Source organism: Natator depressus, chromosome 3, assembly GCF_965152275.1.
Source record: "Natator depressus isolate rNatDep1 chromosome 3, rNatDep2.hap1, whole genome shotgun sequence".
Classification (NCBI taxonomy): Eukaryota; Metazoa; Chordata; order Testudines; family Cheloniidae; genus Natator; species Natator depressus.
This window is the reverse complement of record NC_134236.1, coordinates 148,686,236-148,707,608: the sequence shown is the minus strand read 5'-3', so window position 1 is coordinate 148,707,608 and position 21,373 is coordinate 148,686,236. Positions and strand designations below refer to the sequence as shown.

The 21,373-nt window shown below is 40.5% G+C and overlaps 1 protein-coding gene across 1 annotated transcript in view; it reads right to left on the bottom strand.

Moving 5' to 3' along the window:
- Positions 1–4,739: 4,739 nt before the first annotated feature.
- The window catches only part of RASGRP3 (RAS guanyl releasing protein 3), an 88,331-nt gene continuing 71,697 nt past the window's right edge, over positions 4,740–21,373 (bottom strand). Inside the window, exons 12-17 of the mRNA XM_074947079.1 lie at positions 18,157–18,272; positions 14,822–14,969; positions 10,777–10,813; positions 7,612–7,737; positions 6,173–6,537; positions 4,740–5,631 (exon numbers count right to left, since the gene is read on the bottom strand). Of these exons, the coding sequence (XP_074803180.1) occupies positions 6,191–6,537; positions 7,612–7,737; positions 10,777–10,813; positions 14,822–14,969; positions 18,157–18,272 (774 nt within the window). The 3' untranslated portion in view covers positions 4,740–5,631; positions 6,173–6,190. The remainder of the gene's footprint in view (positions 5,632–6,172; positions 6,538–7,611; positions 7,738–10,776; positions 10,814–14,821; positions 14,970–18,156; positions 18,273–21,373) is intronic.

Below are 21,373 nucleotides of genomic sequence, written 5' to 3'. Positions count from 1 at the left end.
TTCTATCTGCACTTCGTTTGTAACTTAACACCAGCCAGTGCTGCAGACTTCTTATCCTGAGCAGAGCCTAAGGTGTGACAAAAGTGACTGAGGCCATGAGACCCAGAAAGAAGATTGCTTTCTGAGTAGGATTTTGATGAAGAATCTCTATGGTGGATTGAAACTTAAGAAATCTTTCCTCTGGCAGAAAGGCTCTACCTTACAAAAATAGATAACTGCTCCTTTAGAAGAAATCCTTTGTATATGTCACAGAAGAGATTTTTACTTGTTCATCTTGAGTCCTAACCCCTTGAAGAGGGAACATGTGTAAAATATGTCCTTGGGAAAGCCCTTCTTCTGAGGCTTTGATCAGCTAGCAATCTAAATAAGAATAGACAAATATACCCTGCCATCTTAAATGAGCTGCTACTTTGGATAGGTACTTTGTAAACACATAGGGGAGTAGATAGACCAAAAGGTAAGACTTTGTACCAATCAGTAAACAAAGATAGTGGTGGTACTTGACAGAGATATGGAAGTATGCATCTTTCAGATAGAACCACAAGCCAATCTAGGGTAGGTGGGGAGGGTATGATGGATACTAGTGTCAACATGTGGAAACAGAATTTTCTGATTAAAGGAGCTGAAATTCCATAGATCTAATATTGGACAAAGCCCTCTATCTTGTATCCATATCAGAAAATATCAGGAGAAGAATCTTTTGACCTCTGAATTCCCTTGGCATGTCCTCTAGGACTCCTGCTTCCAACAGAATGTGCACCTCTGCTCTTAACATCGTCTCACGAGAGGGGTCCCGGAATAGGGATGGGAAGTAAAAGGGAATCTAATTGAATGGCATAACCATTTTCTATGATCTCCAGAATCCATTTGCCCAATGTGAATTCCAAGTGTTGACGTCTCCAAAAGGTAGGAATGAAAGGCAGATGCAGATTGGTTTGAAGCTCCTGATCTTACATCAAACTTGAGGCTTGATGGTTGAATCTAAAGTCAAAATTGAAGGTTGCTTTCCCTTCATTCGAGGCTTAAAAGACATCCTCCTCTACTCCAGTTATATATAAGGAGGCTGCTGGTGTTGAAAATGACATCTTTGTGAACAAGATGATTACAAAGAAGAAGGTGTTAGGACTGCCTATGGCACTTGAAGCCAAGTTCCAAGATCCTTCTCCTTGGAGGATGGTAGATACCCAGAGATCTTGTTGTTGACCTCTTGGGCTTCATCTTTTCCAGTGGCTCATCGGTCTGATTACTAAATAGCTCATCACCTTTGAAGGGAAGGTCTTTTACCTTCCATTTGGTTTCAGGTAGGAAAGTAGAAGATCTCAGACAAGCATGTCTGGGTAGCACGATAGTGGATGCAATTGCTCACACATTGCTGAATCTGACACATGAAAAGAAGCTCTAAGCATATGTTTAGCTACTGTCTGACCCTCCATTACCAAGGCATTGGCCAGCTTCCTTTGCTCTTTGGCAACCATGGACACCTTTTTCCCCTTTAGTGATATTGATAACCTAACATCACTGCCTGGTATTTTCTGAGGAGGATACTTACCACAGACCTTCCTTTTATCCTCTTTAGGGGAAAAATAATTTTTGTCCCTTGTGGATCCAGCAATGGATTCAACTGTGGATCTGTGTGGTGCACTTGCAGCACCACAGTAAAGGTTGGTGCAGAGTAGCAGGGCGATGTAGAGATGACTGCTGGCTCTGGAATGATCTTCAGATCCAATGCAATCTTCAGAACTGGGGGATGACTCTTAGGATCTGATGTTCTTGGATCCAGATCTGAGGAGTCTCCTGAATGTGATTTGGCTCTGCTAACAGGAGCTTTATCCAAAGGTTTTTCATGCAGTTTGGCTCTGATTTCAGAGGTCGGCACCAAGGGAGTCTCTGAGCACTTTGGGGTTGAATCCGATAACCTGGGAACTGACTGCCCTGAGGTGTTGAATCCTGATGTTGGGGCAGATATGGGAATCTTTTGTATAGCTCTCTTCATCCTAGCCCTCGAGGTGTCAAGAGCAGACACTCACTAGTCTTTTCACCTTAGACAAAGACCCCTTAAATGGAGTCAGATCTGGGAGCTGTTGCAGACAGAACTTCTTGCAGTAATAAGGCTTGCAGCCTGTTCTGCGTGCTCCTTATGCACCTTTCGGGTAAACATGCTGCAGATAGAACACCTGGAATTAGAGTGATTCTCTCCAAGGCAGACCAAGCATCTGGTACAGGCAATGGATTCTGGGGAGACCGCTGGACAAGAGGTGTACACCTTGTAAAGCCAGTCAGAACCAGTCTTCCCTAGTTTAATCTCAAGAACAACTAAGCAAGCCTAACATTATATTAATACACACTAAAGATTCACTAAGTGACTTCTTTTAATGAGAAGGATCTGGGTCCGATGGATCTGGAGAGGCTCACCTCCATCTGCAGTTGGCAGGAACTGAGGGTGCCACACCCCCTTTTATAGCCTTGCTCTCAGAACACTCAGGAACGGTGTGGGGTTGGGTCGAAGGGGCATGTGAGTACTCCTACAGGCACTGCTCTGAGAAGGTTCCACCCACCAGCAAATCCCATGAGTGGGAATACCCCTGGGACACTCAAGGAACAATTTGTTACAAGAGAACTATTCTCCAGTTAGCTGCTCTATAATCATCTCTCACTATCCTTACCTTAGGCCCCTCTCCTGTGAAGACTTTTGCTCATAAGTAACTTTACACATGGAAGTAGCTCCCATTGAACTCAATGGGCCTACTCCAATGAGTCAGGTTAAGCATATGGATGACGTATTTGCAAGATTGAGGCCTGTTTAATCAAAGGAACTGTAGGATCAGATTTTTTGTCAGCATCTCCAGAAAAGGTAGGTTAGACTAAGCAATGGCCAGCAATATTTTGTTAGAGGAAGGGCTAGCTCACAGCATAAGTAATGGGCTGTTCTACTCTGAAAAGTGACTGTAAAAATGGTACCTTCTTACTCAACAGATCTCTTTCCTGGGTGTATTCAAAGACCCATCTGCCTGCTTGAGTGGCCAAAATAAGTTTTTATTGTTTTACACTCCTCTTGGCCCTGAAGAGCCAAGAAAGATGAGGGACAGAGTGCACTGGATTCTGTTCCTGCTTGTTCATCATCAGTTGCATTAGTCACTAAATGCCAGTCAGTTACCCTTGTGCACAGTTGACACTGAAAGGTTGTAGGACCTTCATTTATTGATGTGTGAAATGGGAGTGAGCCCAACTTCACTCTCCAACCCCAGGCTGAGGTTTCAGGGCTGGTACCTGTGAAGACACAGCTTTTGCTCAGAGTAGGGTTTCCACATAGCTGTTTTTTAATCAGCCTGGCCAGTTTTTGCCAGTGGGAAGATTTAATGTGCCAGGGTTTGTTTTTTCACTTGGGATTTTTCAACTGCTAAAAGTCTGGAGGAAAGATTGTTGCAGTTGCTTAGTTGACAGATCAGAGAAATGCTTTCAGGACCTGTAAGTGTCTCCAAGCACACATTCCTGGATTTGTGATGAGGAAGAAAAACAGGTAAAGTGAGAGACTGTGAATTTGAGCAAGATGCTGCAGCTAGTAGTCAGTAAACATTTACACAACTGCACTGGGGCTCAGTGTGTGCTCTAGAAGTTACACAAAAGGACAAGTGTGCATTCTAACCAGTTTGGTTATTCATTTAAATCTTAAGTGTATCCATTTCTGCCTAATTTATAGTAAACCAAACCAGGCTGCCAACATATTTCCAAATATGAAAATAATCCATGTTTTCTAATTTGTGAATTAGGGTATTTACTTTTCATTCCCAAATGAATGTAGTCAGTTATCTACATTTCATTTAAGAAGCATTAATAGGAGCAATTCAGGTTAACTCCATATTTCACATCATAGCCAATGTACTACAGTACATTAAAATCCTCTACCAGATAGATTTTGTGCATGTGGAAGCTGTATGTACTGATCCCATCATGTGGGTCATGTGACACAGGTCAGGAAATCTAGACCAGTGCTTACTGGCACTTGTGTGTGTCACACACTGAGGTTAACACAAGAAGGACATAGGTCCCCTCCCTCAACCTGGCTTGGGAACTCCATATTGTCCCACAGCTCTTCCTCCTCCCAAAGTGGTGCAGCAAGAGCTCCTCCTGCTCCTATTTTAATTATGGGTCACAGCTTTATTACAAGCTTCAGTTACTGATTTCCAAGCAGGAGAAACATGCAGGATACAGGTTGTGAACCAGACAAGGCAGCCTGTAACCACAAACTTCATTTAGAGACATGCAATCACAGAGGAGTCCTTTGGAGGCTGATTTATGGGTCAGTTAGTTTACAAAGTAGTTGCCTGATCTTGAGAGATGAGATTCTAATGAAGAGATCCCACCTCTCAAGCCAAACCCTTAGCTAGCTCAGGTCCTCAGGATATCTTAGAAAATAGCTTCTTTCTGGCTGGTTTTTCCTCTTCTACTATCATGTGTAAACGTGAATTAATCCAAAGCAGACTGTCAATTTGAGTTGTGAACATTTAAGGGTGGGATTTTCCAAAGTGCCCAAGTGATTTAAAAACATAAGCCCCTTGGGGTTTTTATTTTAATAGGACTTGTGCTCCCAAGTTACTTGGGCCCAAACTAGTAATTCAATACACGTGGTTCATGGTACAGGTCCAAATACCAGCTCGTGAGGGACATTGATTATGATCAAGTTGACACAGAGACAGTGAAATTCCTAAATTCAAGGTTGCTGTTAATTAAATCTAGTGTTACATTTTATTTAGGTATTTTCATTTTGATTAAAAGAAGGACATTAAAAAAAAGTGAAACTAAAATGTTTATTACATGTTAATTTTACCATAATCAGTGCTGGGGGAAAAGGCATCTGTCCATTTATTGTCTAACCAGACATATGAATAATGATATTTGTCCTGAAATTCCTACCGTTCTTTGACACATGCTGTATGTTTGAAAGACCCTTCTCATATGGCCCTGTATTATAAACATGTGCTGCACATCAATATACTTAGGTTTAATGAGAACAATGTAAACATCTTAAAAGTTTGAAAAATGGTGTGCAAAGGAATGCATCCTAGAGAAGGATTTTTAATTCTGACATTTTCAAAATCTCCTGTTTGAGATTTAGCAATGAACATAAACTCAGTTCTTTCCAGATAAAAGAACATTATGAGCACCTGAATAAGGAGCTTTATCAAATAAACTTGGGTACTCAGATGCCATCCTCATCACCTTTGCCATGTATAGACACAATGAGCTGATGTGATGCTTTCAAAGAAGAGAAAATCCATCCTCATTGGTTTGTAGAACTGAAGGACTGGGTGTAGAGACAGTTTCCACCTTAGGGCATATAGCTACAAAAAAAATCATAGACCAGAAGACTGAGTCACATAACACACTGTTGTGCTCTGTCTAAGCAATGTTCATCAGATGACTTACTCGTGAGAAAATAAATAGTGCATTTTGACTCTAACATCCTATTAAATAAGATAACAGGAAGGTCTGCTGGATTCATAAGGTTTAAACATGAGGTACAGGAATATTCATTCCCATGGCCAAAGGGTGGTCTACCGAATTCCACATCTTGCTGTGTTCTAATGGCCATCTTAATTGTCCTCCATCTTTCAGGGCAAGCGATCAGCTATCCTGTAACCAAAAAACAAGCACTCTTTACACCTCAGAGTTCCACTGCCATTACTGATCAACTGTGCTAGGATATCATCTTTTTTTACTGCTCCTTGCAGTAACTGGCCATGTTCTGCTTTCACATACACTAGTGTCCATCAGGTCCAAATTCTACTGAACCCAGTGATTTACTCTGTTTTACACTGGCACAACAGGACAGAATATGATCTGATTATTCTCAGATTATTCTATTTATTTAATATCTCAGAAGGAAAATAATTCACAAAAGTAGAACATCTGACTTCTAAGAGCGCACTTGGCCAAAGCACAAAAAAATCATCCCCAGTGTTAGAGTAAAAAATAATACACACAACGAAGTTTGGGTTTATAGAAAATAGATGCTTATATATTTTGATAGTTTAGTGTTTAACGAGTGAAATCTTATTAAGTGATAGCAAAAAAGTAAGCAAAGAACCAGCATTTAAAAATGCACATAAAACAGTTTTATGCACTCCTTGAGTAGTAGCAGATTTTCAAGACATGCTCATGCTTTATTACCCACCTCAGGTTCTTGTCTTTCTTAGAGTGTTTCTATTCCATTCTCATCCAGCATATGTTCTGTGGTCTCTACCTCAATATCCACATGGGCCTGTAGGCTGGGTTTTTCATTCTCCCATTTTGCAAAGCCTTTGTTCTTTCCAGCTTTGCTATGGAACTTGGACTTCATTTTGGGGAAGGTATGGGAACCCGACTCACTCCAGCCAGGTTCATGCCACAACGGTTCCGTCTGTGTTGCTTGGCTGGTGGTAGCCCGCTGGAGACGGACTGAAATCTTTCGAGAAGAGCCAGTCACTAGGGTGATTGCTCTGCCATCTAGGTCCTGATGCCCTGTAGCAACACTGGGGAATTCAAATACTTCATCTTGTACTACAGGAGAGAGATTGCAATAATTTATTTTCAATATACAACTTCAAGATCACTAAACGCTTCCAAGATCTTTTAGCAGGGATCTCCTAAGCCAAGTTCCAACTCTTACTAATTCATTTAACATTTAGGATTTGATTCTTCCACCCTTACTTAGACAGAGTAGCATCTTACTCCCTTGGGTAGCCCCACTGATTTTTTAGCAGGACTCTTCTTGGCGTAAGTTGCTACTCAATGTGAGTAAGGGTGGCAAGATCAAGGCATTATATAGCGCAATGGGTTTGCATGGGGCTTTATAAAATGGTGTTTTTTTTTAAAGAAGGGAAAATTAGGGTTGGGGAGGGGGGAGAAGAAGGGGTCACTTTGCAGCAGTAAGCCACGAAGGAGTTCTATCAGACTCAGCCAAAATTCTTCTTGGGGTGGAATGGCAACTCTACCGTGATTTGGAAACACACCTCTGGGCCCCAGAGCAGCTCCAATAAGGAGGTGGTACGGATATGGCTCCCAGACCCTATTTGCAGTGTCCATACTCCATTTTGGGACTGCCACTGGCCTTGCAACATGCAAATGGGGAGAGAGGGTGCAAGGGGAAGTAAAGGATTGGGTAAGGCTGGAGTAGTGTCACTACCTTCCCCAACTACTGACAGCAGAGCCGGCCTGCTACCAGGTGGAGCGAATTTTACTGAATTATTACTTACATGTTAGGGTGTCTAGAGCTTGCAATAGGTATATTTTTATTATTTAAATTTTTAAAAAGTATAATACAAGCTGCAACCTTTCAAATGGCAACAGAGCTGTTGCTCCAGCATTCGATCCTTCAAAGGCCACAGAAGCACTGCTGTTAGGAGTCCTGTCTGTGAGGACTGTAACTATGTCCTTGAAGGATACAACAGGTCTTAATGTAGCTGGGAACTACAGTAGGATGTGCTGATGAATTATGGGAATACTTTTAGGCACCCAAAAGTCTGCTCTATGTGCAGATATAATGATTAAATTAGAGCTAACGCAGTTTGGATGTTGGGTGCTGTCAAAAAGCATTCAAAATGAGTGTAAATTAGTAATAAAGGCTGCTTTTACCTGGTGGCAGAGATGGACTGTTAGGCAGAGAACCATGATTACTGCCCATGGAGGTACCTCTGGCAAACTTCCTGCATGCCAGCACAAGCAGGTCTCTACACTGCTTATGGCAGTTGGCACCACAATCTGTTAAAAAAAAATATTGCCAAACCATTGAGAGTTAGGGATAGACACTACAACTAAGGGCCATGAACAAACATACACATGCAAAAGTTCTGATCAAAAAGATTTGGACAAAACAAAAAGCAAGGGAAATTTGTGGGTTACCAAATGGTTAGTTTCCAGGACAATTAGCCGTTAGCACGAATAAGTCAGTCAAGGTGGGGTTTTTTGTTTTTAAACGGCACCAGAAAGTGCACTGAGGCTAAAGGCAGATCTGAGCAGGTCACCATCTTCAAAGAATCTGTTTCACTGGACCAACCTCCAAAGTGGTGGATAAGTTGGGTCTTTTGTTTGGTGTGGCAAACACTGGGTGTTTCAAGGAGCTTCTATTTATGTTGAGGGCTTCTGAATATTGGGTTTAAATGATATGCACTGATAAAATACCCCCCAATTTAAAAAAATCAGCATTTATCCAATGAACACTTGAAAATCCATCAGATATGGTTACTTGTATCTAAGGATTTGTCTCCATGTATCAGTAATGTGGACTACAGTAGTGTGATTTCTAAAGCGCACTAACATGTTGTGTATTCATTGTTCTGCGCAGACCCTGCTTGTGTGCAATAAGTTCCCTAATAGATTTTAGCTTAGTCCTGTTTCAAACATCACCATGTTCACGTTTGCTAGGAAACATTACAAAGAGATTATTCATTACAATATATACTACTGTAATGAGTAACGTACATAATATACATTACATTACTCATTGCAATATATACAAAGAGAAGGCCCCGAAAATCCCTGATTTTTGGACAGCTACATAAAACTCAAATATTGCTACAAATAAACTCCCCCAAAATTAAACAAACCCCGAAAAACAGAAGACCTATTTATATTCTAAATCTGCACGTTTTGGACACATTGTTACTTTCATACTCTGAACCTTTGGCAGCGCAGTTGAGAAAGAAGCCAGTTAAAGGACTGGCATTTTTAAAGGAGCCTATAGAAGATCAATGCCCAAATCCCATTGACTCTCCCTCACTCTCTTAGGCTTCTTTGAAAATACATCTTACTTATGTCTCTCTTATAACTAACTCTTTATGCATCGCTGTTAAAGTACAGTTCCGCTCCGATAAGTGACTCTAAAAAGGACATTGACTGGATCCATGCTTATTCCTTTGCTGCAGCTTCCAAATCTAATATGCTCACTTTACTTGTACAAAAGTAAAGTTACCTTCCTTACTTGGAGTTTTATCTTCTCTGAAGGTAAAAACAAATAAAACTGAATATAGGATCCTGCTTGGAGATGGTTAATCTCTCCCAATGTCTATTAATCAGAACATAGAGTTATCTTCTTGGCTGTGGCACTTGGTTGGGGAACTGGGGGAGGGATGTAAGTTGTCATCTGAATTGGCAATTCCCCTTGTTGGCACAAGGTCAGTAAGCTTAAAAATCGAAAAAGGAGACTGTGGCTTGGAAGATGAGGAGGAAGAACCCATTTGTAATGGTTCATGGAGCAGCAGGTGCTCACAAGGACAGGTGGTTCTTGAAATTGCTGCCCTGCAAACTCAACTGGGACCTGAAAGTCAAGCTGAACTCTCTCCCGGTCATTCATCATTACCTGTCACCTGGGCTCTGCAGAGAAGCACATTTCAATTTCATGTTAATAAACAAAACAACAATAAACACCACCTGGCTCTTATGCAGCACTTATCAGTGGGTCTCAAAGCACTTTACAAAGGAGGTCAGAATCATTATCCCCATTTTACAGTTGGGGCAATGAGTCACAAAGATGTGAAGTGTCTAGCCCATGGTCACCCAGATGTCCGGAGTCCCATTCCAGTGCTCTAATCACCAGACCACACCGCCTTAACTACATCTCAGTTGAGCCACTGTATAGGTGATGACGTGTGAACAGGAGAGAGTTCAGCTTGACTTTCAGATCCCAAATTGAGTTTTCAGGGCAGGAATTATAAGCCCTGCCTACCCATCCTTTTATTAATAAAGATTTGTATTGCTGCTTGCCCTTGTGCTGTTGCACATGGGAACAGAAGGCAGTAAAGATCCAGTCCCTGGCATGACCAAACAGTGGCTAGCCACAGTTGCTGCCATGGGGCTCCTGGGAACAAATGGACTGTGCCATGGATACCTCCCCCAGGCGCAACTGAGCAATAGTGAGCAGGGAGAGATGGAGAATGGACAGAGCCATGGCCCCCTCAAATACAGGCCAATAGGAATGGGAGTATGCTTCACCTTGAAAACAAAAGTCCTAAGTTACTTGTCCCTGGGAAGTCTGGGGAGGCAAAGAGAAGGAGCCTGCATGCATCTAGGACCACTCAGCACCAAAGTGAGCCCTGGAAATCACCAAAGTGCAAGAATCATGGAATCCACAATGCTGTTTTCCATGTCTCTTACTGGAGTAGACCTGTACTTCATGAAAAATACATGCTGATTCAACAATGAGCGACAAAGTTTCCAGAAAGTATTCAAATGGCAGGACTACAAGAGTTGCAGGTTGTGTGGTTTTTTTAAATGAAATTTTTATTGGAGAGGGGAAGAAACCTGGAAATGAGATCTCAATCTATCAGGTATTCTAGGAATTAAAAAGTTGACTATCTGTATTGCAAGTAGCTCATTCTTGCTATTGCATTTTGAGGCTAGTAGACTTATCTGACAGACAGATAGGAGGAAGACAAGAGCACTGCCAGCCCACATGGATCTCCTGAGCTTCAGGGCCAAATCAAAATGCTAAAACACTTCAGGATTTCTCTCTACTTCACATGGAGTGAGTTAGTTTTACCAATATAAATTCTAATCACTAGCACTAAGCTACATCCTTGTGAAACCAGAGATCACACTGGATTTCTGGCTTGTAGTGTATGAGCATGCAGCTAGTGTTTTATAACAGTAAAACTTCACAGATTACTGAGAATTTTGTTGCAAATGACACATCAAAATTTGGATGAACAGAATGTTTTTGCCAAAAATAGGAGTCTGACTTATTTGTGCTAAACATCATAATACCTATGTCTTGAAAACAACATCCATGCATTATGTATTTACCTTTACATTTGTATCCTTGTTTGATTATACCCCAGAGCTGTAATGAAAGACAAAAGAACATCAAGGAATCAGAAAAGAAAGCTGGAAGGAAAACAAGGTCATAAATGAAGGAAGTACCCATAGCTACAAAAGCACAAACAGGATATAACTGCTCTCAACACCCTTCCTGTTAGATAGAACTCCCCCTCCAGTTGTGATAAACTTAGACTGGCTTCCACCCTCACTTCTCTTACCTACAATGGAGCTAGCATAGGAGAGGAGACACAGAACATGCCTGCTTCCAGAAATGGGTAAAAAATTGCCATCTTGTCAGTTTACCTAAATGAATCAGCATAAAGTATAACACTGCTTGGAGTGCTTAATGTAATCTAGCTATGCAATGCTAATATAGCCATTCTCTGGCTACTTGGATGGCATGTGACGTGCAGGTATGTCAGGACAAAATAACACAGATTAAAAATTCAGCTCTCATTTACTATAGCAGTCACCAACGCATCCACCGTAAAAGACAGTTCTGGCCATCTTATTTTTTCCCAAAAATGGCTGAAGTCAAATGTCAAAACTGGCTTGAAAATAGGCTCTGGGGGTCAGCCCTGCAACCCTCCCTCCCATGATTAGTCCTTGCTCACCCCAGAAGTCCCCCAGAAGTACATGAGACGGCTTGCACAAGCAGAAGGTGTAGTATTAGGCTCTTAACAAGCAACATGTGCATTGCTAAATTTGAATAAAGTTAGCTTGAATGTAAGATGTAAAAATCTAGATAAATTCATGGAGGATAGGTCCATCAATAGCTATTAGCCAGGATGGGCAGGGATGCAGAACCACGCTCTGAAATGTCCCAAGCCTCTGTTTGCCAGAAAGACAGAGAATGGATCACTAGAGGGGACAGCAGCAGAAATAAGGGTGGGTGGTGAATTTAGTCTATAATTTATACCCACTGTTATATTGCTAAAGTTCTTCTTCCCCTTTGTTTTCTCTTAATACTTACACACTAAAATTAAACTTGGTTTACGTGGCCAGATAATGAGAATGGTACGCATTTGTATTAGTTTGGAAAGTGACACCAGAACTGACACTTTTTGCTATTTTACATGGCTTTGCCAGCCCTTTTTGCTGATAACTATTTATGATTCTTCATACCAGGAAATAGTTTTTGATAATTATTTGCTTCCATTAATCTTTGGACCAGTAACACTGAATATCATTTTGCTTTAAATTATCCTACCCATCCAACAGAGTCCCTTCTTTAGCCTCTAATTTGACATCACTATGACGGTTACACAATGGAGATTAAGTTACAGATTCTACTCCAGCAAGTTTGAACATGTTGGACACAGATTTTCTGGGAGCTAACTTGAGGTAGCTCTAAGCTAAGCGGAAATGTCTGAACAGTCCCCATTGCATTAATACAACACTGGATACAACTTTGACCTGTAATAGCCACATCAGTTCAGCATTGTCAAATGCCAAGAGATTTTAGCTTGACATTTAATGTTCACATGTGTTTAATAATAGATATTTTATTGGCTAGCATTGACCTTTAATTGTCATTTCAATTCAGCCTTGTACACTCTCTGTGCACATTATTTTGACTTTGAATCACCACATCAGTTCAAAACAATGCACTATCCCTGAATGAACAGAACTGAAATGCAGGAGTAATGCATGAAGAGCTTTTAAGTTCAATTTCTTTTGCTCTCATTACATACTCTGGGACAACTTCACCTCTGACACAATGTCATTGGATTCAGTGAATTTGCATCAGGGATATCTTTGACCCTCTCTCTTTACTCAAAATACCACCTTTTCTCTTCGGTTGGATTTAACAGAAATCAGAAAAATACAGCTGTACTGAATTATTCCAGAACAGGACAAATAGTAAAAAGCTTAGTCCTCTGGAGAACAAGGATGGGCTTGTGGATAGGACACTGGAGATCTGGGTTTAATTTCCGCTCTGCCACAGACACACTGTTTGACTGCTATTGAAATCTCAGCTCTTCTCAGGAGCAGGCCCCAAAAAACTACTCCTAAAATGACATCAATGGAAAAGGCAAGACAGCAGATCAGAGAACTTGGGGACCATCTCAAGGTGATAAAGTTTTCTTCTGGTTTGCTTTGTGGAATAGCCTATTGTCTCATTGTAGGAGATTAATTAATAGATCTTAACATTCATAGAGTTTAAGCCCAGGAGGGACCATTAGTTCATCTAGTCAGACCGCCTGCATATCACAGGCCATGGAATTTCATCCCGTTACTCCTCCACTGAACCCAATAACTTTTGACTAAAGCATATCTTCCATATTAGAAGGGTGCATTATATGCAAAACAGCTTTCAGTGGTTTTCAGATCTTTAATAGCCTGTAAGATAAATGTATTGCCTCTTTCTAACCATGAGGTTTTTAAATTAAAACAAAGCTGTAAGCCCTCCATAGTTTACTTGTCAATATACCGAGATCCATTAACAAATCATCTGCTTTCTCCACAACGAAATAAAACAAAAAGTTTTTGAACAGGCAATAGATCTCTCATTCATAGATGCCTAACATATGGCCCCTGGGCCAGATCCATCTTGATTGGTGTATTTATGTGACCCACAGATTTTGCAGCATCACATTTCCATTTTAAAAAGTACCAAGTTTTTAGCCCTCATGTTTGTGAAGAAAATCTTCCAAATGTGAATCAAGTGTAACCAATGCAGTGATGTCTTCCTGCAACTGCAGATAGCCTGAAAAGGACAGATCTAATAAGTGTGACCTCCTCTACTCTCATGAGGCCACTTCAACATTAAGTATTCCACTGCCGATCGTTTTAGCAGTTAGAATGGGAAAAGGTGCGAGTGAAGACCATGGGGAGGTGGGAATTGCTGCAGGGAAGGAAATACAGAGGGAAGAACAGAGAAGACTCACAAAGATAGAGAAAGAAAGGAAGATGCAAAAAGAAGGGAAACAACGAGCAGATATTATGTTGGTCCTAAAGGAGAGTGGATTTTTGCCACCGAGTGATATGGAAACCAATTATGTGTTGAAAAAACAATACCTCCTCAATGGAAGTTCAAATGGGAAAATGGTAATCCAGCATAATATTTCAGATTGTACTTTACATTCATTTAAAAGTAACATTTAAATCCTAAGTTTCAGAGTAGCAGCCGTGTTAGTCTGTATCTGCAAAAAGAAAAAGAGTACTTGTGGCACCTTAGAGACTAACAAATTTATCTGAGCATAAGGTTTCATCAGTTGCAGTGGAAAATCCACTGCATGCATCCAATGAAGTGAGCTGAAGCTCACGAAAGCTTATGCTCAGATAAATTTGTTAGTCTCTAAGGTGCCACAAGTACTCCTTTTATTTAAAGCCTACTGATTCATTTTTTATTATGACTTGTTTGAAGCAGAACTGGTGAAAGGTTTATTATTGGTTTTAAAAAAATATTTGGTTTGCTTGACTATTCAGGAAATGCTCCAGTAAAGAGTTAATTTGTTTAAAAGATGGTACTCTATCATTAATTGATGGCATTCTGTATGTTATGTTGGAGAAATCAAATCATTTTTCATATTTTATACATGTTGCTAAAAGTGCCATTGATTTATTGGACATTTTTTTAACATTCTTCTCAATCTGAGCAGAGTTATGGTGCCAAGAGCAATTTAATGAAAAAGTTCTGCCTCTTCTTCATCCACATCATCTACTCCACACACCCACTTTCTCTAATTAATTTGGTTTAGCTCCCTGTGTAGATAAGCTCTCTGTGAGGATTCTCTCCCTCCATCCTTTAGGAATCTCCAGACCCTTATTTCCTTGGCCATCACCTCTCTTTCCCAAAGAGAAAGTCTTAAAATTCAAAACATCCAAAAGCCAAAGGAAGAAAATATCGACAGCACGGAGTAAACATTTTCAGTGTCTCATTGTAATGAGATATTAGGCCAGGATGAAGACACTATTCTTCCTTCTAGTGTTTGGGGCCCATTTCCTCTTTGTGGTGTTAGTTCATCATATCCTGAGTCTGACTAAGTCTATACGTGAAGCATGAGAGTGCTAAAAACATACTTACAAATCCCGCACAGTGCTCACAGAAAGTTGGTTTAAGATAGGTCATCTCATGAAAGTTATGAATAAAACCCGGTCCCATTTTACATTGTAGCTGCGATTTAGCCCTCAGAAAGTAGGCCATCATTTCTTCTTTGCTGATAAGACCATCCCTGTTCAAAGAATTTCAGGGTAATCTATTAATATGTCGCCACTTTGGACATTTTGGGATTCAACTGTTTAAAAACATATAGAATACACATGTACAGAACATAATATATAAAAGAGATGGCAGAGAAACCAAGTCTCTACTCAGATGCTCTAAAGAGATAATGTTGCCCCTTATTAAAGAGCTAAAACTAAATTCATTGCCTAGCAGGCATGGCTTTCTCTCCTGATGATAGATCAGCGTTGTAGTGCTAAACGTTATGGTGCAGGAGCCCTTCAGAAGTGATTGCAAGTTGCTAATTCTCTCACCCATGAGATAGATTTGGTAGATTATCTTGTGTTATCACCATAACAATCAACCAACATTTTACCCGTTCATTTTATCTAACTGAAACTGTGCAACAGCAGTTATGAGACTTCACACCTTAATAACAAACACACGTATCAAAAAAAGACATGCTTAACTCAATATTTATATGCCAAACTGTAAACTAGGTAGCAAGGCATATCCAAAGCACCCATGTAGTTTGTCAAAAAGCCCATTGATGGCATATGTAAGATACTGTTTTTACAACATTAATAGTTTGTACAAACTTCAAATAAGGGCAACAATTGTTGGTATGCTCCATCTATGTTTGGGCCACTCCATAAACCAATTTAACTGGCTGGCCAGACGAGGTTGGCAATAGTTTTCCATCAGCCCCTACTTATCCTGACAGCCCGCCCCCAACCTGTGGCTGGCATACATCCCATTCACAGCAACCTCCCAACCCCTCAGTCCCACAAGCCACAGCCCCCAACATCCCCGTACCCTCACCACCTCAGCACTCCCCACTCACTCCATAGCCCACCAGCAACTAGCCCACAGCCCCTCAAGGAACCCTTCCGGCCACTCATCAGTACTCACCAAGCACAGCATTTCACTCCTGTCCCAGGCTAGGGCAGCTCCTCCAGATCCCAGCCACCCCGTGGCTCCACTCACTCCCACGGCACAGGTCAAATTTGAGTGATGTGATCCAGCACATGGGATCATGGCAGCACTCAAGTTAGCCTGGGAGGTCGCGCCTCTGTCTTTATCGGGGGCAGCTAGGCCAAATTTGTGCAGCGTTGGGCTCCACCTGCCCTGTTGCAGTGCCACTTAGATTTGGCCCAGCTGCTCCTCTGTCCATGCTGGAGGGGCAGCCGTGCCAAATTTGAGTGGTGTTGCAACCCCATGCACCAGATGTGCCAGAGTGCTGCTTCATCCTAGATTTCAGGTGCCAGGGCAATGCTACAGCTCTCCTCGTGATAATGTTGTATTCTCTATCTTTCATACTGATTTTAAAGCATTCATATCATATGAATGTAAACTGATTTAGCAGTGCTTTTGTGATCAGCCAAATTAATATACTTATTATACTTACAAGGATACTGTCAAAACTTCTTAGGCCCAAAAAGCCTCCTACCCTTCTTCCAATGATTGCTGATTCCCCTTAATAAATACTCGATGTTTCCCTCTTCCTCTGTGCCCCACGCAAAAAAAAAAAAAAAAAAAGCCATCTCCCATTAATTTCCTTGAAGTGTCACTCTAAAGCCCAGCAAGATAACTTCCATGTCCTCATTTCCCTACAATACCACACCAGTGCACAGTGATTCAGGAAGGTTCTCTTATGTAACAAGTGTGTTGATCAGATACCAGACCTTCAGGACAGGCAAGGTGATTGTTCTGATGTAACTGTTCATGCAGCAGTCACACGGTGTACCATGTATGTTCTTTAGACTGAGAGATATGACATCTATTTCACCAACTGAAAATATTTTAGAGCAGCTGTACAAAGCAGATGGCTTGTACAATTTTGATATGAAAAGAGTCAGGCCTTTAGCTGTAGTGGCCTAAACTAACCCAAACATAGAACACCCCCGGGGCTCAACTGGGGCAAGTTAGAGCAACTCTTATGTCCTGGCCCTGATCTGCTCCCAAGAAGATCTGGAGAAAAGGCTACATCTTGGTTTCAGTCAACAGGTCCAGACTACTCTTACTAAGTAATAAGGATGGCAAACAAGCATGTAGCTGTGTACCTGGATGGGACCTGCCTTTTAGAATTTGGTTCTGATTGGCTGGACATCGTTAACTACGTGGAGGTTGTGTCTCTTTCCTTCCAAAATATAAAAGTGGCCTTTGTATTTGTGAAAAATTGACAGATGATAGTAATAAAAAGTGTTGAAAAGTTTTGAAATTTTGTACAATCGCTCCAGAGTTTACAGAAAATTCTCAAACCTCCTCCCAAAACAAAACAAAAACCCCAACAAATTTCATCGGAGGAAACAACAAATAAATTATCAAAAACCCCTTCCAGTTCATATTCTGGATCTTTTCACTCTTAGCTACATCTTTAAGCGGAAGCAACTGAAAAAGTGTACAAGGTACTGCACATGAAGGCAAATCATAATAAGATATTTGTTTGCAGGGTGCTCATTGCCTAGGATCTGCGCGTCTTGCATTCTATTAAAAAAATCCCCAGTCACATCTAATAAATGTTAATCACTCAAATGGAGGCCTTAGAGTCGTACACCAAGGTACAGATCCAGCAATGGCACATCTCACATGCTGATGTGCTTTATACTATTGAGGGTTAAATCCACACCTCACCAAGATGTTAATATTTTCAGAGGCCTAATTAAACAGGAAAGCCTTACACCACATTACTCTGGCATTTTCAGTACCATTTTCTATTCTTCTTTTACACGTTCTAAATGGTTTAATTAGCTAATCAGAGTCACCTACTTGTGTAATCTGCCAAATCAAATTTAAATAATTACGATAACCACTCCCAATTGGCTAAGAATTGTGCACATTCTGTACTATTTGTTACCATCTCTCCTGCCCCTACCTGCCTGCTTCTTTGTTTTATCCATCTGATATATCACATCTTTTTGACTGTAAGCTCCTTGGGGCAGGAATTGTCTAAATGTGAGCACAATTGGACCCTGAACTGGAGGGCTCCTAGGAACTTCTGCAATATAAATGATAAATAATAATAATAAATAATAAAAAAATAATGAAAGGTAAAAGATTAATCATCATTTCTCTTCCAGTTTCTGAGTGAAAAGCCACATATATAAAAAGTTTGGAGGTCTGGGAGGCATTCTGTGTTCTTTAACTTAAAAATGCAGTGAAACAAAGAAAGAAATTAAAGAAAAATATAAACTTACTGGTCTTTGTCCAATACACAAAAGGAGTCCAGGAAAGGAAAGTTGGCAGCTATACTTTCAAAGTCTTCTTGAGAGATATAACCATCATGGTCATGATCATAGTTCCTAAAAACAGACTGAAAGACGAAGGAAGTGACTGTCTGTCTCATTGACAACACAATGGCAAAATAAAATCCAATCAATGCACATTTATGACTCCAAACCAGTTTTGGAGTTACATGAGTTAAATGTCCAACCCTATTAACCAGACACTGCTGAACTGGTTCATTTAATCCAATGCATGCTATTAGTACCTGGTACTTTCATGTTCAGATCTGTTAGACTGTAGGGAAAAGGCCAGTTCTTCAAAGAAAACTTGCCCTCGATAGTAACCTAATGTACATACTGCTGTGCTCCCACCACACGTACAATAATCCTACTACTTTTATTCACACATGCTGTCAAATGATCCCCCTTGCACCACCCTTTTCATCCTGCATCATGTACTTGGTAAAAACACCACACACCCATAAGACACTTTCTTTTCAGTATTACAGATTTTCTTGATTACGTTTTATAAGTTTATGACCAGAGCTGTTCCTCTTCTCTCCAATATAATACTTCATAAATCTACTTTATTTATAAATACCCTGACATCCAGAACCCCTACACTCAAACACACAAACTCAATCTATGACATACCGCCTAATGTAAACACAGATAGTGTCCCAAATTCACAAGGTTGCATAAGGTAGTGTAAGCAAGGCCCTCCCCCGCCACACTAATTTAATTTCTTTGTAGCTATTTGCATTTGCATAAGGAACTCTAAGTCACATGCCATAAAACTGGGAGAAAAGTATATGTCAAAGTCAAAATAGTTTTATGGAAAAATAGATCTTGTCAAACCACCTGATTTCATTTTTTGATGCAGTTACAGATGTGATTGGTAACGCTAACTATGTAGATTTATGTATACTTAGATTTTTGAAAGGCATTTGATTTACTACTGCATGATATTCTCATTACAATGTTAGCACTATACAGTATCAACAGAGCACACACTAAATGGATTAGGAACTAGATAACTGACAGATTAAAAAAATTAGCTGTCAATGGGAAATGATCAAATGGGGTGTTTTCAGGAGGGCTTCCACCAGCCTGATGCTATTCAACATTGTAATCAATAATCTGGAAGTAAATATAAGATCACTACTGATAAAATTTGCAGATGATACAAAATTGGAGGAATGTTAAATAGAGATGAGGGCAGTACAGTCATAGAGAGCAATCTGGATTGCTTGGCAAGGTGGTCCCATTCCAACAAAATGTGTTTTAATACAGTCAAATGCAAGGTCACATGTCTAGGAACAAGGAATGGGAAACTGTATGCTGGAAAGCAGTGACTCTGAAAAGGATTTAGAGATCATAGCGGACAAGCAACTCAAGACGAACTCCCAGTGTGATGATTTGGCAAAAAGGGCAAATGCAATCCTTAGGGGGTATAAGCAAGGAAATAATGGATTTTTTCCCTCTCTATATTACCTTGGTGAGACCAAGGCTTAGAATAATGCACATTTGGTTTTGATATTCACACTGTAAAGAGGGTGTGGAAAAAGTGGAGAGGGTGCAGAAAGGAGTCACAAAAATGATTTGACAGTTGGAGAAATGACTTGAGTGACAGACTTTAAGAGCTCAATATGTAGATTATCAAAAAAAGAAAAGAGGTGATTTCATTACAGTGTATAAATACTTTTACAGGGAAAAAATCCCAGGTAATAAAGGGCTCTTTGATTTAGTATAAAGGGTCATGACAAGAACCAATGGCTGGAAGCTAAGGCCAAATTCAAATTAGAAATAAGGCACACGTTGTTTTTAACAATGAGGGTGAATACTCATGGAGCTAACTACGACGGGAAGTGGGCGATTCTCCATCTCTTGACGTCTTCAAATCAAGACTGACTAAAGCATATCTTCCAGAAAGCCATCCAGACACTAATGCAAGTAATTGGGCTCATTAGAATGGTAAAAACTGACTGAAATTCAATAGCTTCTGTTGTACAGACGGACAGACCAGCTGATCTGATGGTGTCTTCTGGCCTTAAAAAATCCCAAAACAAACTAGCACTCTCTGGAAAGTAGAAACCTCCTACTTTCCGTAGAGTGCTAGTTTGTTTTGGGATTTTTTAACTTTAATGTAGGTCTTCTGGCTCCTTGGTATGCAAATTAGCCCATTAAGAGTCCGTTACACTTCAGTGGAGCAAATGTAAGTAGTTCTAAAGGAATCTAAATTAGCAAAAAAAAAGATTTGTTCCACCTTACATATCCCTTCCAAATTTGGTCCGTTAGCTCCATAGCACAATTCTCAACCTAATTATGCCCACATGTCTGACATCAGCCTCTAAAATGGGAGACAGAGACTGACTATGCTACCTTCAGCATGCACAATATGCTCCAGACACTCAACACCAGTCTAAATTTAAATCCGAGATGGGCCACAGATTGCCTTGTAGTTTTTATTTTGCAAATCCCAAAAAACCCAAAAACCCCAGGACTGTTCAGATCCAGCTCCCATTTTATCTGAACCACCAAGGTCTAGTTATAGCTCATCTCTAGGATTAATGCAGCCCAGATCTTTGCACTCAAAGGCCCTGCTCCTGTTCCCATTTAAATAAATGGCAAAACTCCTATTGACTTCAATGGGAGCAAGAGCAGGTCCTAACTGTGCCGCAGCCGCAATTAGCACAGGCTTACAGTGGTTTTATATCACAGGATCATATGAGCTAATCTTAACCAATGATTAATCTCAACCAAGTCATAACAACAACAACAAAAAAACCTATTGACCATGTGGCCCAGAATAGAATGGAGTTGAGGTTTATAGTAGAAAATTGTTGTCCTGATTGATGGCACCAATAGAATGCTCAGGCTACCAAATGCTGCTAAACTAGGCATGGCTTCTCTCTGAAGATGGCTCATTGAAGGGGAAGGGAATTTAGACTAAGTTTGTCAGATCCTGAACAATAAAATAAAATAAAAATCATTTCTGCCCTTTTGGTTCTGAAGTACAAATTTGACTTGCCTGATTTTTAAGCTGTCAAAAAGTTGCATTAACACACTGGTGCCAAGAATCGTGAGGTTTGCCAGCAAGTCAGGGCAAACATAAGTTACTGTAGCACTTACAGATAAGATTTCAGAAAGGGTTGCAGTTGCATTGGTGCCTGCCAAAATCCATTTGCAC